At 41.1% G+C, this 15,534-nt stretch overlaps 1 protein-coding gene across 1 annotated transcript in view; it reads left to right on the forward strand.

Annotated features, from left to right (window-relative positions):
- The window catches only part of LONRF2 (LON peptidase N-terminal domain and ring finger 2), a 50,398-nt gene extending 36,855 nt beyond the window's left edge, over positions 1-13,543 (forward strand). Inside the window, exons 6-12 of the mRNA XM_048857921.2 lie at positions 860-959; positions 1,341-1,455; positions 3,113-3,234; positions 4,163-4,321; positions 7,100-7,262; positions 8,815-8,964; positions 9,330-13,543. Coding sequence (XP_048713878.2) covers positions 860-959; positions 1,341-1,455; positions 3,113-3,234; positions 4,163-4,321; positions 7,100-7,262; positions 8,815-8,964; positions 9,330-9,488 — 968 coding nt within the window. The 3' untranslated portion in view covers positions 9,489-13,543. The remainder of the gene's footprint in view (positions 1-859; positions 960-1,340; positions 1,456-3,112; positions 3,235-4,162; positions 4,322-7,099; positions 7,263-8,814; positions 8,965-9,329) is intronic.
- The last annotated feature ends 1,991 nt before the right edge of the window (positions 13,544-15,534 follow it).

Raw genomic sequence — 15,534 nt, forward strand, 5'->3', positions numbered from 1 at the left:
ACAAGACTTGTCCACGCGGTTTTGAGTTATTTGTAAGTTTCTCAAGACCCAAGAATTTAGGAGTCTGCAGATTTGGGGGACTTAGGCTGAACCTGTGAATTTAGTAAGGTCTCTTAGTCCAGCTGTTCTGGCTTCAGCACTTAAAGGCTCAGCCTGCTTGGTTTAGTCAGAGCTTAATGCTCTGGGCTGTGCTTTAAGTTTAAAATTCTTGAAAATCAGGAATTCGGCTATACAGAACTTGCCAACAAAACAGGCTATGCTAGAAGTTCGTTAACGCTCTTCACTCTTTTATAAACAGTGCCTGCCCTTGAGAACGCTAAACATTACTGCAACAGCAAAGTTCTCCGATTCAAATGTGTTAGCAAATTAATCTCCAGCCTTCCCAAAAAAAAACTTTAAATGCAATAGTCCTGATTTCAGAGGGAGAAGGGGGTGTTAAAAAACAAACCTGGAGTTCTTAAATTTAGCTTGTTTTGGGGGTGGGGGGTTTGGGTTGGGTTTTTGTGGCTTTTTTGTGGTGGGTTTTTTGTTTGTTTGAAACATGAAAAACTCTTGAAAAATTAAAATCTATTTCAAAGTCTGAAGGGTTTTTTTGTCTTGTCTCAAACTTTGGCTCTCCAACAGAAAAAAACTTTTACCCTCTCAGAAAAGTTACCCTCTGGCAGGAGGTCCATGTGTAATATTTTAGGTGGAGAGGAGTTTTTTGGGGGGGGAGTTTGTGTTCATAGAGAACAGATATAAAAACTGGGTTCATCATAGAAAACTAGCATGGGGTCACTACTCTGATTCCATAATATGTGTACATACATAGTGCCTGCTTTACCTGAATGTTTGACATAGAGCTGTCCTTCTGCCTTAGATGGAGATACTGTACTTGAAAACTCAGACACCCCTGCATTACGTGAGATATCAGCAGTCCTTGTGGATGCATCTGACTTCGAGTGTTCCCTCTGCATGAGGTATGACTGCATAGAGCTGAGAGTCTTCCTAAACTTTAGACCAAATATATTTGGTTTTGAGGGAAGGGTTGTACTGGAAGCTATTCTAACATGAACTAAAGGTTTTGTTTCATCTTTGCAAAAATGTAATAAATGTTAACATCAGTGGAGATGCTGAAATTATTTTTGCAACATGTCAATGTAATGGATTTACTTTAAAAATGAAATCCCTTTTACGTCCTAGGATAGAGACTAAATAATAAAAATGTCTCACAAGATTGACATGCAGGGCAGGAAATAGCTTTTCAAATGATAAGCTTAGTGACACATTGCTATCTGTATTGTTTGTGTGTGGGATGGAAATTCTAAAGAATTTTATTTTGTCCCAACTGTCTGGTTTAGGTTATTCTATGAGCCTGTTACCACTCCCTGTGGACATACATTTTGTCTCAAATGCCTTGAGCGTTGCCTTGACCATAACCCATATTGCCCGCTCTGCAAAGAAAAGCTCTCTGAAGTAAGTTTGTATTTGTGAGGGGGTTTTTTAGAAGCTTTTATTAAGATCTTAGCATATTGTGCAAAATCTCTTTGCATACATACAGCTGAACAATATAGGGCCAACATAGTAGTCTTGTTGTGCTCTGCACAGACATAGTCTGAATACTAACACTAGTATTTATTAAGCTGTATTAATAATCTGGAGCAGGCCGGAGGGAAGGGAAGTACTGACCAAAATTGTTCGTACAGTATTACTTTCTCACATTGAAATGAGGCATTTTAGTTTTTGCGTGAACAGTCTCTAACAAAGACTGTGAAAATGCTGAAGAGGCCGTACTGTCATTGCAGTCAGTATCTCTACTGATACTGGGTTGGTGAACAAAGCACGCTTCTGGCCATTCTGGTGTAGAGAATGTATGCTCAGCTGCGGGAAATCTGATTCCCAAATATTTAGACTCCTCAGGTGGCAATAACTTGGTAGCTTGAGTCAAAAGGTATTATCTCCTTTACACTAAGTAAAGAGGACTAGAGGTGGGCAAAAGTGTTTTGTGTTTGTTTTTTTGATGCGGGCGGGGGGGGGGTGTGGGAACGGGAACAGAAAATAGTTTGCAGAAAAATGCTGATTTGCATTGATCAAAACATTTCACAAACTCCTGTGTGTTTCAGTTAGTTGTTTCAGTCAAAATTGGGGAGGGCAGGAGGGTTAAGGGTCAAAAGAAATTCAGAAATGTCAAATCAGCTTTGTTTCACCACTTCTGAAACCTAAACATTTTGTTTTTGTTTGTTAGATTCACAAAACTGGAGGTGGTGGTGAACCACTTACACCCTTTAGCCCAGTTAAAGCACACACCCCTCCCCCTTCTCTCCTGCTGAAGCTGTAACACTTTGGATACATGATTAAATATTCATTGGAGCAGGGACTGGAACCTGAATGTTGCCTGCCCTCCCAGGTGAGTGCCTTAACCACCAGGCAATAGTCATTCTCATTCGCTCACTCTCTCTCTGGTCCGGTGAATACTTAAACACTTTACACAGAGTGGAATAGCTTCAACAGGAGAGACTGAGAATACTCTCTAACCCTGGTGGTTGGGACACTCACCTGGGAGTGGTGGAGACCCCGGCTTCAAGTCCCTGTTCTAGAGTGGGGATTTGAACCTGGGTTTTCCACATCCTGGGTCAGTGCTTTCTTTAACAGCTAGGTAATAAGGGACTATCACTATCCAAAATGTTTTTTCTTTAGATGACCTGATACAAGTTTTTCCCAACTCTTTTGATATGCTGAACCAAACCTGAAATATTCTGGAATTTTCGAGTCAAACTGAATTGTTTTCAACACTTTGGAACTACCAGCGAATTGCAAGTCAGTTATTCTCACAGCTCTGAAGAGTACCCTTTTTTTTATTGTTATGTTGTAGATCCTATGATAAATTTGTCCTTCTGGAAGTTTATGGGCACTGAAGTGGATAGTGTGTCCACTCTTGTATCACAGAGATAATCTCAATTTTTTGAAAGAGTGAGAAAAGAAGGGGGGTTAGAACAACTTTACATCAGGAAGCTGCTGCATTAATTGTTTTGTCACTATTTGCGAACCATCTTGAGCTATCTTGCTCTTGGAATGGAGGCTGGACATAACTGATTAAATATTGGTACTTAAGCTTTAACTCTCTTCTCTATAGTTTTTGGCAAGCAGAACTTATAAAAAGACAGTCCTTACAGAAGAACTAATAGTTCGTTACTTGCCAGAAGAGTTATCAGAAAGAAAGAAAATTTATGAAGAAGAAATGAAGGAATTATCAAAGTAAGTTGTTTTTCTGTTGTATCTAAATGTTGTAAACTTTTTTATTTTGATGTAGATTACTGAAGAAACCTTTAATTTATTTATGAAAGTAGGTTTCAAAGGCTCACTTAATCTGTTCCAGTGTTGGCATGTTTGTAGTCGATAGTAATCAAGGAAAAGTAGGCTTGGATGTGAGAGGTGCACAGCATCAGAGGAAAATATTAATTTTATTTGGCAATAAATTTTAGTGGATTTATTTCTGTGAATAAAAAACCCATAATTTAAAACTAATTAAAACATCTTCCCCAACAGTAGGAAGTGGGGGATTGGGAGTAAAAGAAGCGTAAAATGTAAGCAGGTATGCTTCTACACATCCTTATAAGTAGATGTATTGGCTGCTTTATCCATGATTACTTGTACTTGCCATATAGCTGAATTTAAAAAATCACAACAGAAAAATGAAAGTGTGTTACAAAACTAGAGGCTGAAAGTTAACTCTGTCCTTGAGTCCCCATTTCCACTGAATTCCTACAAACACTCCACGTCACTTTGGAATATAAGGATTGCTTTCCAGCTATGTTTAAAGTATATGTAGTATGCAGTAATATATCTTTTTGAAAATTACAGATAAAAGCTGTAAAAGACTCAGTGATGTGCAAATTAAATGCTTTTTTCCATGCACATGCGTGAGAATGCGATTGCATTTTCCAAACTTTTTCTATTAAAACCGAAGAATGGAGGTATTAGTACCTAGAGTGCATTAATAGCAGGGAGAGCCCTTGGTGCTCTGGTGCCTGTGAAAGCAACCAATTTTTGTTGACCAAGACCTTATTTTACGAGAAACAAGTCTGAGAAACCATTCTAGTCAAACCACAACTATGAGGTTTTGTGCTGAATAAATACAGTATGCGTGAGGAGACTGACTGTTCTCATATTTGCATTTTTGCAGTTTGAATGAAGATGTTCCCATCTTCGTGTGTACCATGGCCTTCCCTACCATCCCTTGCCCACTTCATGTCTTTGAACCTCGGTATCGGCTAATGATAAGAAGATGCATGGAAACTGGTACCAAACAATTCGGCATGTGCTTAGCTGATGAACTAAAAGGGTATGGAATCTTGCTGAGAAAATCCCTGTCGTAAGACTTTTGGAAGCCAGTGGAGAACCATAGTACTCTTGGTCTTGCACAACCAGTTGGATCCTTTTTAGGTTTCATGCTAGCAGATACAAATGTTACTAAGTGTTTTGTTGCCAGGTTTTTATATAATCTGTAAACATCCCCTTTTTACTGAAGTTTCTGATATCTCAATGTTAGACCCAGAAAGTTGACTTATGCTCTAGTTATCCATCCAACCTCCTTTACGTATTCCTGGAAAGTGTTTCATTGTGGATATGCTTTGGAATAGTTATGTTACATTTAACTAGAAAATAGTAACATGTCAAAAGACTGGAGTGCATATGGCATCTATTTCCTGTTACGTTATGTATGAACGGTTTGGGGTCAGTCGTACCACAGAGAGCCTATTATGACAGTTTCTGATCCACGGTTTGGTTCCCAGTATAGGCTGTTGACTAAGTCAAGGTGAGGGTTACTCTTCTGTCTGTCTGCTCTGTAAGGGTATGTCTACACAGGGATGATAAACCCATGGCTGGCCTGGGTCAGCTGACTCAGGCTGTGGGGAGTGGGCTCTGGGGCTGAAAAATCGCTCTGTAGATGTTCAGGACTGGGACCATCAGAGAGTGGGGTCCCAGAGCTCAGGCTCCAGCCCCAGCCTGAAGTCTACACAGCAATTTTTAGCCCATGAGCCTGAGTCAGCTGACCTAGACCAGCCACAGCTGTGCCATCGGTCTTTTATCCCTGTGTAGATTTACCCTGAAACATCTTCCTGTCTCCTAAGCTTTGGGTTCAGATCGGACTTTTATGAATACCCTGGGTTAATAAAGCTGGACCATACAGTAGGTGTTTGAAGTGGAAAATTAGGCTTTTTGAATGAGAATTACATGCTTGGTGGATGAGGATGCTGGATCTGAGCTTTCATTTGTAGGAACTGAAGAATCCTAAAGAGGTCATGGATGTCCTAATTCCCTTGATGGCATGGTGTAGCTGCAAGCATGTACAGTGGAATCTTACAGTGAAGTGCTGATCCCTTTGAAAGAGGGAGGAAGTGGAGAATAACTGGATTCTCTGCTCTGCCCTTAGAGCATGCAGAACAGAGTTAGTTTCCAAAACCCTCCACCTTTTGGGGGCTTGGCTTTATTAGTAATTCGGAAATAACAGTGTAAACCTCAACTTAAGCTGCTTCTCAAGTGTAGCTGTTCTTAAGGTTTCTCTGTAAGACCACCTCTGGCTTAATTTTTTCTGGCACAGACACTCCCATCACCTTGATATTAGGAAGCTTACTGAAGCACTTACCTCCTGACTTGTACAGTGCCTGGCACAACGTGGTCTTGATCTTGGTCAGTGTCCCTCGTACTACAAATAATGTATTCACACTGGAGCTACTGGACGCACCTTCCGTCATGACTCAGCAGTAATTACCCTGAATTTTAATGCAGGATTTTAGCTCCAGTTGCCTTCTTCTAAAAGGGTGCAGTGTGTAACCCAGTTACATGGGGTTTCTTTAGAACAGGAGAGGACTTTCCTGACAAAATACCTCTTCCTGGTTGCTCTTCCAGTTGCAGGTGGCCCTGGCAGTTGGTGGGTGGGGAGTCTCTGGTTGGTGTCTCTCTCGCAGCAGAGACCAGCTGTAGTAATATCAGCAGCTAAGGATTCCTCTCCCCTGTTCTCTCCCTGCTTTCCCCTGTAAGTTCCCTGTAAGGCAACTTCTTTCCCCTCCTCCTCCTCCTCCTCCTCCCCACCCAATCAGAAATAAGGAGAGAGGGAGAGGAGTAGTAATCCCCTCAGAGTGCATCGCTTACTATCTACATGGTGGTTGATAACTTACTACTAATCATTTTAGAGTGCATTAGAACTTGCTTACAGTGGTGTGTTAATTAACTTCAACGTCTTGTGCCAAGGTTGTTTTTGCTGAAATGTCCCACCATTGTCTCCACTATTGGAGCTGAACCAGTGGTAGCAGCAATGGGAAAATTTATCAGAGGCCTAAATGGAGTAAAAGCAGTAAAAGACATTCACTTCACTTGCACAGCTTCAGCATATTCTCTAGGCCAGTGGTTCCCAAACTTGTTCCGCCACTTGTGCAGGGAAAGCCCCTGGCACGCCGGGCCGGTTTGTTTACCTATTGCATCCGCAGGTTCAGCCAATCGCGGCTCCCAGTGGCTGTGGTTCACTGCTCCTGGCCAATGGGAGCCGCTGGAAGCAGCGGCCAGTACGTCCCTTGGCCCATGCCACTTTCAGCAGCTCCCATTGGCCTGGAGCAGCAAACCGCAGCCACTGGGAGCCGCGATCAGCCGAACCTACGGACGCAGCAGGTAAACAAACCGTCCCAGCCCGCCAGGGGCTTTCCCTACACAAGCGGCGGAACAAGTTTGGGAACCACTGCTCTAGGTACTTCTCTGCCTTCCTCAGCAGTGTAACAGAGCTATCTCTTTATAAATAGTTGCAAAACCCTGCATAAGTTGCCACCAGCACTCAGGAACTGGTGTTGATGACCAGGAGCATGAAATCTGCTCAGTTTATTTAAAAACCTGCCCCTCCCTCCTTCCCCACACACAATTCTAATTTTAAAAAGCTGTTGCTTTAATCATGAAGTGTGTGTGTGACTGTTACCAGAAGCATCGTTGTGTTGGAAAATTATGCAGTTACTTTCGTTTTTCACCAATGTAACGCAGTGGTGAATCAGGTCCAGTAAGTTTATAAATGTCTGAACTTCTATAAATACCTGTTAGTGACTTCCTAGTTTTCTGTGCCCTTTTATTATTTCAGGTTTGCCGATTATGGCTGCATGCTAGAGATCAGGGATGTAAAGTTTTTTCCTGATGGGCGTTCAGTTGTTGATACGGTTGGTGTTCGTCGATTTAAGGTCTTGAACCATGGTCAACGAGATGGGTATAACACCGCGAACATTGAATATCTTGAAGATAAAAAGGTGATCTCTTGGGCATTCATGTTTCTTTGGGTTCGCTTAAATGTTCCGTCCTTGTCACATCTCAAGTTGAAGTTATTTATTTACATGGTCATAGTGCACATTTACTTCGGAAACCATGGAATAAATGATTTTGCCCTTCTGACTACCTCACTAGCGCTCTTTGCAGTTTAATCCTCTCTCTACCAGTGGTACTTCTGTTGTCATCAAATCTCAGGGTAGCTTTCAAACCTTTGATACTTGAAAAGATACAACCTACCATGTCATGTTTAGATCGGGGCTAAAGTAGCAGGTGAAAATGACACTGGTTCAAGACCCTTCTAAAGACACACGTCTAAGTTTTATTCAAGTGCTTAGGATTCCATGCTTTGCATTGATACACAGTATCTGTTCGTAGCTCCCAGAGGTGATCTCTGACCTCACCACACGCTGAATAGAAAAGCTGTTTTGTTTTTGTTTTTAAAAAGGTAGAACTCATTTTAAAGAAGAGAACTTGGTACTAATACTCAAATGCTTGTGTATGCATGGCATCTAAGGAAATCTACCAATTAAAATAACTTTCTTTTCTAAAATCTGGCGTACACCTCATTTAGTGAATTTGTGGTGGAATTTACTGGCCAAAACAAGAATGGCCTGCATAATGGTCTAGTGTTATGCTGGATATCTCAAATGAGTGCCAGAGTGAGCCGTAGCTCACGAAAGCTTATGCTCAAATAAATTGGTTAGTCTCTAAGGTGCCACAAGTCCTCCTTTTCTTTTTAGTAAAACTCTGATACCACTTCACAGTGCACTCACTGCAGAGTTCAGGCCAGTGGATAGCATTAGAAAAGTCCAGACAGGTCACATGGTTCTCAAACAGACTTTCACAGTTAACTGCAGTTAACTAGGAGGGTTCTCCCCATTTGTGCTGTGCAGGTCAATTGCCAACAAACACACAGAAAAAGAGACAATGGGGATAAAATGTCCCTTCAAGGTTAAAGTGGTCTAATATCCCATGTTATTGCTCAGGGTCCTCACTGTGTGAAGGTGAAGTATATCGTCAGATCAAACATTTGTGTATATTGGCAGAAACCTTTTTAATACCATCCCTGGTACTGGGAAGTCAGTCTCACTTATCTACTTGTTCTGTTTCTCCCTGTCATCTTTCCACTGCTCCCTTGACCTGAGTACCACTTCTACTGTATTTGAAAACAGCACTACTTTGTAGAATTCCCTTAATGCAGAAGCCCTGGCAGGAGGGCTCCTCGTCCTTATTAAGAGGAAATCCTAATCAACTGAAGACTCCAATAGCAATACTTCTGACTTGCTTGCTGAAAGGACCTAAAACTTCTGTAGGAGAGACCAAAAAATGGAACTGGCACGAGTTTGGGATGTATCAGACTTATGCACCACTTCGTTAGCTGGAGACATCCACATTAAGTGGCATAACCATCCCTTAGTAAGGAGTAGTCATTGCTGTTAAGCATAATTGGGTTGAAATTGGCTCTCTGTGGCATTTAAATAGTATAGAATATGGAATAAATCTGATTTTTGTATCCTCCTTTTTCTTGATAAGGTGGAGGGAGCAGAGTATGAAGAACTTGTCCGTCTTCATGATTCAGTTTATGATCAAGCTGTTGCCTGGTTTACTTCCCTTAAAGACAACATGAAAGCACAAATTCTCAATCATTTTGGATCAATGCCAGGAAAGGAATCGGAGCCACAGGTAAATATTTCCTAAACCTGCACTACCGTCCTAGATCTATGGATCTCCTAGACAAATCTCTGATAGAAAGGTCTCTCATGTCTCATACATATCAAGCTTATTAATGATTACCCAGTTCTGGTTCACTAGAATCAAGGTTGGAAAAACATTGCCAACTACTCCCTGTGGTTTTGACTCCTGAAGATGTCATTGCTACTTAATTGCACAAAGAGGAAACATTTGAAGTTGGTGTAGCGCTCAAGAAACCCCCACTATATAGATGGGCATTAGTTGTATGTACTCCTAAAATAGAGGGAAAGTGGGAGGGAAGATTGCTAACACTAACCTGTAATCTGTAAGCATGTATCCTTTTATTTCTCTTGCAGAGTAACCCCAGTGGTCCAGCCTGGTACTGGTGGCTATTGGCAGTGTTACCATTAGAAAACAGGGCTCAGCTGGCTATACTTGCTATGACTTCCTTTAAAGATCGTCTTATTGCCATCAGACGTGTATTAATATTTGTAACACGCAAGAGACCCAGATGACATGGACTTACTCGTGAACAGGCACTGACTGTATGTTAGTAGATATGTTTTTTTAAAAGCATCACGCAGAGATGAACAGTTCTTTCTGGTTGTCTGACATTTGCTATTCTGGATGTTCACCAAACTTTGCACTCTACTCTGTAATTAATAAGCACTCTGTGCCTGTTGTCCTGGTGAAATCTGAGCCCCTATGAAGTTGTGCTACAATTACAATGTCGTTGGTAGTTGTGGATAACTACTACTATTCATAATCAAGAGTTGATGTTTCTAGCCTGTGAGAGACTGAGTTTAAAGTATTAGAACACCACAAATGGCCTATGTGCAGTTTGGATTTACACTTAAAAAGGAAAAGAGTTCTCTGCAATGGATCACAGACTGCAGATAGATTTATTAGAATTTTCCTGAGATGGTCAGCAGAAGGGAAACCAAACTATCCTGCAGATAAAGAATGCACAAAGTACATAGCTGACAGGATATTCTCTTAATGAGTTGGTAGAGTCTCTCTGCACTTTCATCTACTTGTTCAAGAAATATTGGTCTATAAAACAATTTTCAAGATTAAGGTTTTGGAGGTTGTCCAGGAGCGTAGTATTTACATGGTCAAAGCTGAGTGTCGGGAAGAGTAGTAGCTACTGAACAGCAATTTGGTAGCCTTAAGTAACCCCTTGTGTTGTGATTTGCATGTTGTAATGGAATGAATATATCAAATGTCAAAGGTGTGCATTTATTTTTAGAAAATCAAAGTAATCCCAGTTGGTCAGATGTCACTACACACAAATCAAACGTATTCCCTAAAACATGAAAGGCTGTTGTGAAATAGCTATTTCACTCCAAATTCCGGGAAAGCATGCTGTGGTACTCGGCCGATGTGTGTTCTTAAAGTAAACTTGGCTAGGATAAGCATTGGGGAAGATTCCATTTCCCTTCTCACCTTCAAATGATGTGCCAAGCTGATGTTACATTGGAACAATATTTGTTAGAACTTTGGGTTTAAAAGTTAGTGTTATGTTTTATATCATAAGTGCTGCACGTGGCTGGAACCTTGGTCTGTGATGACATCATGAAAGGAGGTCCAAACTGAACACTAACAAGGCAAGTCTCAATGCAAGCTTAAGTCAAGTGTCCTCTTCATTTGTTTGTCTTGGTTTTTAATATATTGGTTTTGTTAATATCTTACTTTGATAGCTATTGAATATGTTGCTGGTTAGTCAAACTATTTTAGTGGCTATTTAGAAAATTAATTTAATTGTGTAGCTTCCTAAAAGAAGTAATTTTACCAACTTGAAAAGTTAGCCACAATCTGTGCTCTCAAAGTATAGCAAGATGCTTTCAGAGACACTTGTTCATGTGCAACACTCTGGCATGATGAAAATGGTGTCTTATCTAAATGTTTAAAGTGCCTAGTTTTTAGTTTGCTTTGAATTATTATTTTTTTTGTGTCCATGAAGATATATATTAAAAATTTGCACATGAGTCCTGGAAGAAAACTGCATAAACAAATGAATTAACACATATTGACTGCTTTCTTGGATACTGTAATTACAATCTTTGTGGTCTGGGAAGCTAAAGTATCTAGTGCAGTGGTTTTCAAACTTTTTCTTTTTTCATTTATAAAACTTCAAATGGAGGTGCGGACCCCTTTGGAAATCTTAGACATAGTCTGTGGACCTGCAGGGGTCCACGTACCACAGGTTGAAAACCAGTGATCTAGTTAACTTTTCTTTCAGCAAATCGTTACCAGAAGTGGTTTCTGTAACCTGCTCTGAATGTACTGTAATTGCCTCTACCTTGAACGCGCCTTTTCTAGTCAAATAGTGATTTGTAATTTATCCTTTGAATTGTGAAGTGCATAACTTACAACCAATGATTTCGTAATCTCCACAATAGCCTTGCTGCAAGTTCTGCTACTGTCATAAGAGTACTAATAGTAAAAGCTATATGAGATTCTGAGAGGGTGGAGAAGGCATCAGAGCCCCAAAGCTGCAAACAAAACCGCTTGAAGTCTTTTGGAGCACTTCCCCCTCCATCCATGCATTAATAACTCTCATACTTCATCCCAGTGTTTTTTCCAGTTAATCCATTTTAGACTACCAGCACTTTAGGTAGTTCAGCTTCAGTTTGGCAACCCAACTCATTTTCAGTTGGGAAAATAAATTCTCTTTTCAGAGTAGCAGCCGTGTTAGTCTGTATTCGCAAAAAGAAAAGGAGTACTTGTGGCACCTTAGAGACTAAAATAAATTGGTTAGTCTCTAAGGTGCCACAAGTACTCCTTTTCTTTTTGTGAATTCTCTTTGTGAACTTTCACATTGTTTGTTTTTTGTTCTGTATGCCACTCTTGCCATCATTGTCCTTGCTCTCTTTGTTTTACCCTTCCCCTCTTCCATGACTCTTTCCATGTCCATGCATTGAGTTTTAATGTTTTGGCGGCAAAGGGACATTGACAGAATCATACAGTCCTAGGCCTTGCACCTGCAGAATGTTACATATGTGCTTAACCTTACACAGATATATATATCCTTTTAGAATTGAAATGTTAGTTGCTGTCTCCTTGATTCTAATTACTGACGACAATGTGAATTTCTCCTCTTTGCAAAAGCCAGTGATTTAAGATGTTTGTCCTTTAAGTACTTTTAAAAGTGACACTACAAAACAAAGTGTTCCCTTTAATACATCATAGGAAAGCAATAATGAAGATGTAAGAGTGTCTTTTTTTTTTTAATTAGCTTTTTTGCATTAAATTACATTACTGTCTAAGGATGCCAGGATAACTAATGAAATGTCCTCGCTTGGGTGAAAGCTGAGTGACAGAATTTTTGGTAAGTTTTTAAACTGTTTCTAGTACAATGGGGTCGTGGTCCATGACTGGGGCTCCTGGGTGTTACATTAATACAAATAATTAATATTTGTTTTTAAACACTTAAGTGACTGACATTTTGGATACATAATATGAAATAATCAGTATCTGTATGCAAATGTTAAACTAACAACCCAAACTCACTGTTTCTTCCAAAACATGAAATACTGGATCATACAGCAAAGCTAAAGAGAAATGCTATTCATAGGCACGTACAGAGTCTCTAGGGGTAGAGACTTTATTCCTACCAAGTTCTCCTGTCCTGGTTTGTACAGCAGCAAATAGTAAATAGATGGAGAAACTAGTTGCCTCTTCTCTGGATTAGAGGCAAATGTCCATATTGCAGCTATCTTATATCTTTACTTCGTTCTTGTCCCCATGGTACGGTATTGAAACTGTGAGCTAAGCAGCTGGAAAAGACAGGTGTTTTGCTGCCCTTTAACACATTACATTTTTCGTACTTACTTCCTAGCCTGGGCAATGTGATAGGAAAGTCTCCACTTTGGTGAGATCCTTTATACGTCATAAAGAAACAAAAATGTCCAGATCGAATTTTTTTTTTTCCCTTATGGGTCACCTGTAAGACTTAAAAAAAATATATTTTTTAACGTCACCTTTCAAGAAGCCTGTAAATTGTTTCCATCAAGGCCTTTGTTATCGACTGTATTTTAACATGTCCAGTCTGTGTTTCATTTCATCGATTGCTTTGGACTTCTAACATGCTGATGATCAGTTTCTTACTGCTTCCCTTTCTCATGCTCCCGTCCATTTTGAAACTGAAATATAAAGCTATTGTTCAAAAACACTTGGTTCATATTACCTTTCACACTGGTGGAATTGGTATTTGGTAGCGCCTTACATTTACAGTTGTGAAATGATTGTATCAATAACAAAATCTCATCTGGGGCTTGTGACCAGATTAAAACAAGTATGTGTAATGTAGATAAACTTGAAACAATTTTTTACTGTTTTAAAGCTAGTTATGAAACTGTATGTACATATGTATAAATATAAATTAAACTGCGCCATTTTGTATTTAGTAAATTCAGGACAAGTCCATGTTCTAGCCACATTTGGTACTTGTTGCATAAGCAAAGCCAAACTTTTTTAAAAATAGCAATGTTCATTTCATGTATATTTGCAATATTCATGGGAAATGTACTTAATTTATGTGACATTTTGAATAAACAGATCACATTTAGCAGTGTCTGTCTCTTAACAAAAACCCATCATATGTGAAATGTTAAGGTTACTTGGAAGTTTTCTTAATTAGAACTTAAATTTAAGTGTGCATGTGTATATCTATTGCTGTTGGTTTGGATTTAGGGCTGTAGGCCCTTGTAATTCGTTTCTGTTAGCACGTCTTGTAATTTTAAATGCCTTAATTTCTGTAAATCTGTTTTGGGGCAGACCACTCAGACAACATGCATGTGTTTTCCCAAGAATGCTGCTTTAACATGATGTGGAGTAGGGGTTGGAATTTTTATTTAATTGCGGTCAACAAACTCTACTGTTAAAGGCTGAAGCTCTTTATAAGAGGTCCTGGTGATTACAGATCACAAGTGAAAGAGGATGGTGGGAGAATGTATTACACTTCCTGTATCAAAAGGTACACTCAGGTTTCCTTTTTCTCTTCCTCTTTGCAGTCTTTTCTGGCACTTAAGCACCTCTTTTTCCAGTTGATCCCTCATGAGATCTGCTTTACAGCTGTAGGAGTCTATCACACTCTTCAGTAGCTATGACTAAGGCTACGTTTTAGTCATGGGTATTTTTAGTAAAAGTCACAGGCAGTAAACAAAAACTCATGACCCGTGACCTGTGCATGACTTGTACTATATAGCCCTAACTAAAAGTTGGGTGGTCTGGGGAAGGGGCCGGCTCAGGGGTCCCACGGATTGTCGGGAAGGAGAGGTGGGGGACTCCTGCTTCTGTTGGGGAGGGTGGCTGGCAGGCTCCCTGCATGGCTCCCTGGAAGAAGCAACATGTCCCTCTGCTCCTAGGCGGAGGCATGGCCAGGCTGCTCCGCGTGCTTCCCACACCCCAAGCGCTGGCTCCTCAGTTCCCAGTGGCCAGGAACCGTGGCCAGTAGGAGCTGCGGGGGTGGCACTTGCAGGCAGAGGTAGTGTGCAGAGCCACCTGACCACGCATCCACCTAGGAGCTAAGGAACATGTTGCCGCTTCCAGGGAGCTCCCCTCCCCCCCAAGGCAAGCGCTGCCTGGAGCCCTCACCCCCTCCTTCACCCCAACCCCCTTTCTCAGCCCGGAGCCCCCTCCCACACTCACTCCTGCTGCTGCTTGGGGGGCATGGTGGCCCAAGACTGCCCCAGTAGTAGCTGGCCCAGGGGCTGCCCGAGCTGCTCAGGCCAACCGCACCAGCTGCTGCAGAAATCACGGAGGTCCCGGAAAGTCACGGAATCCGTGACCTCCGTGACAGACTCGCATCCTTAACTATGCCCACTGTGAAGCTGTCTCTTTTCTAAAGAGAGGCTAACCCAGAAGCTTTCTAAGATGCAGGATTATCTACTAAGTATCAGAGGGGTAGCCGCATTAGTCTGCATCCACAAAAACGAGGAGTCCGGTGGCAAGGGGTCTCAGCAGGTTCGTGGCAGAGCCGAGAATAAACTCGGGCTTTCTGCTGCCAGCCCACCCACCATTAACTGTGTTGCCAGTGTGTGGGGAGCTCACTGCAGAGAGCAAGGGGGAGCTCACTGCAGAGAGCAGGTAGTGAATGGGAACAGAAGGCAAGATCCTGTGCCATGAAGTCAATGGGTTTTGCTGTTTACTACAATGGGATTGAGCCAAAAGATAACTGATACAGAGCCTCAGGGAGAGGGCAAGAGTTGTGGCATCTGGGAGAGGACGAGGTTCAGATATGTAGCCAACTATGGAGAAGGAATTAGCAGTGAGAGATTTGTGAATGGGAAGAGGCTGCACTGATGAGGTGGGAGGATAGTAAAGAACATGAGACCAGAAGGAAAGGGGGAGTTAGAGATGGACACATAAAATAAAAAGTGGGAAGCAATGGAGTAGGTATAAGGAAGGAGGCTACATAGTTACCGTCTCTTTTTCAGAAGTTCCAGCACTGGGAGCTTGGATTACTGATTTTTAAACCTAACCTGACTGGTTTATAATTAAATACATTTCCGAACTAGTTTTCCCCCCTCAAATATTGAACTGGTTTATTGGCTCTTA

This window comes from Caretta caretta, chromosome 1 (genome assembly GCF_965140235.1).
Source record: "Caretta caretta isolate rCarCar2 chromosome 1, rCarCar1.hap1, whole genome shotgun sequence".
NCBI lineage: Eukaryota > Metazoa > Chordata > Testudines > Cheloniidae > Caretta > Caretta caretta.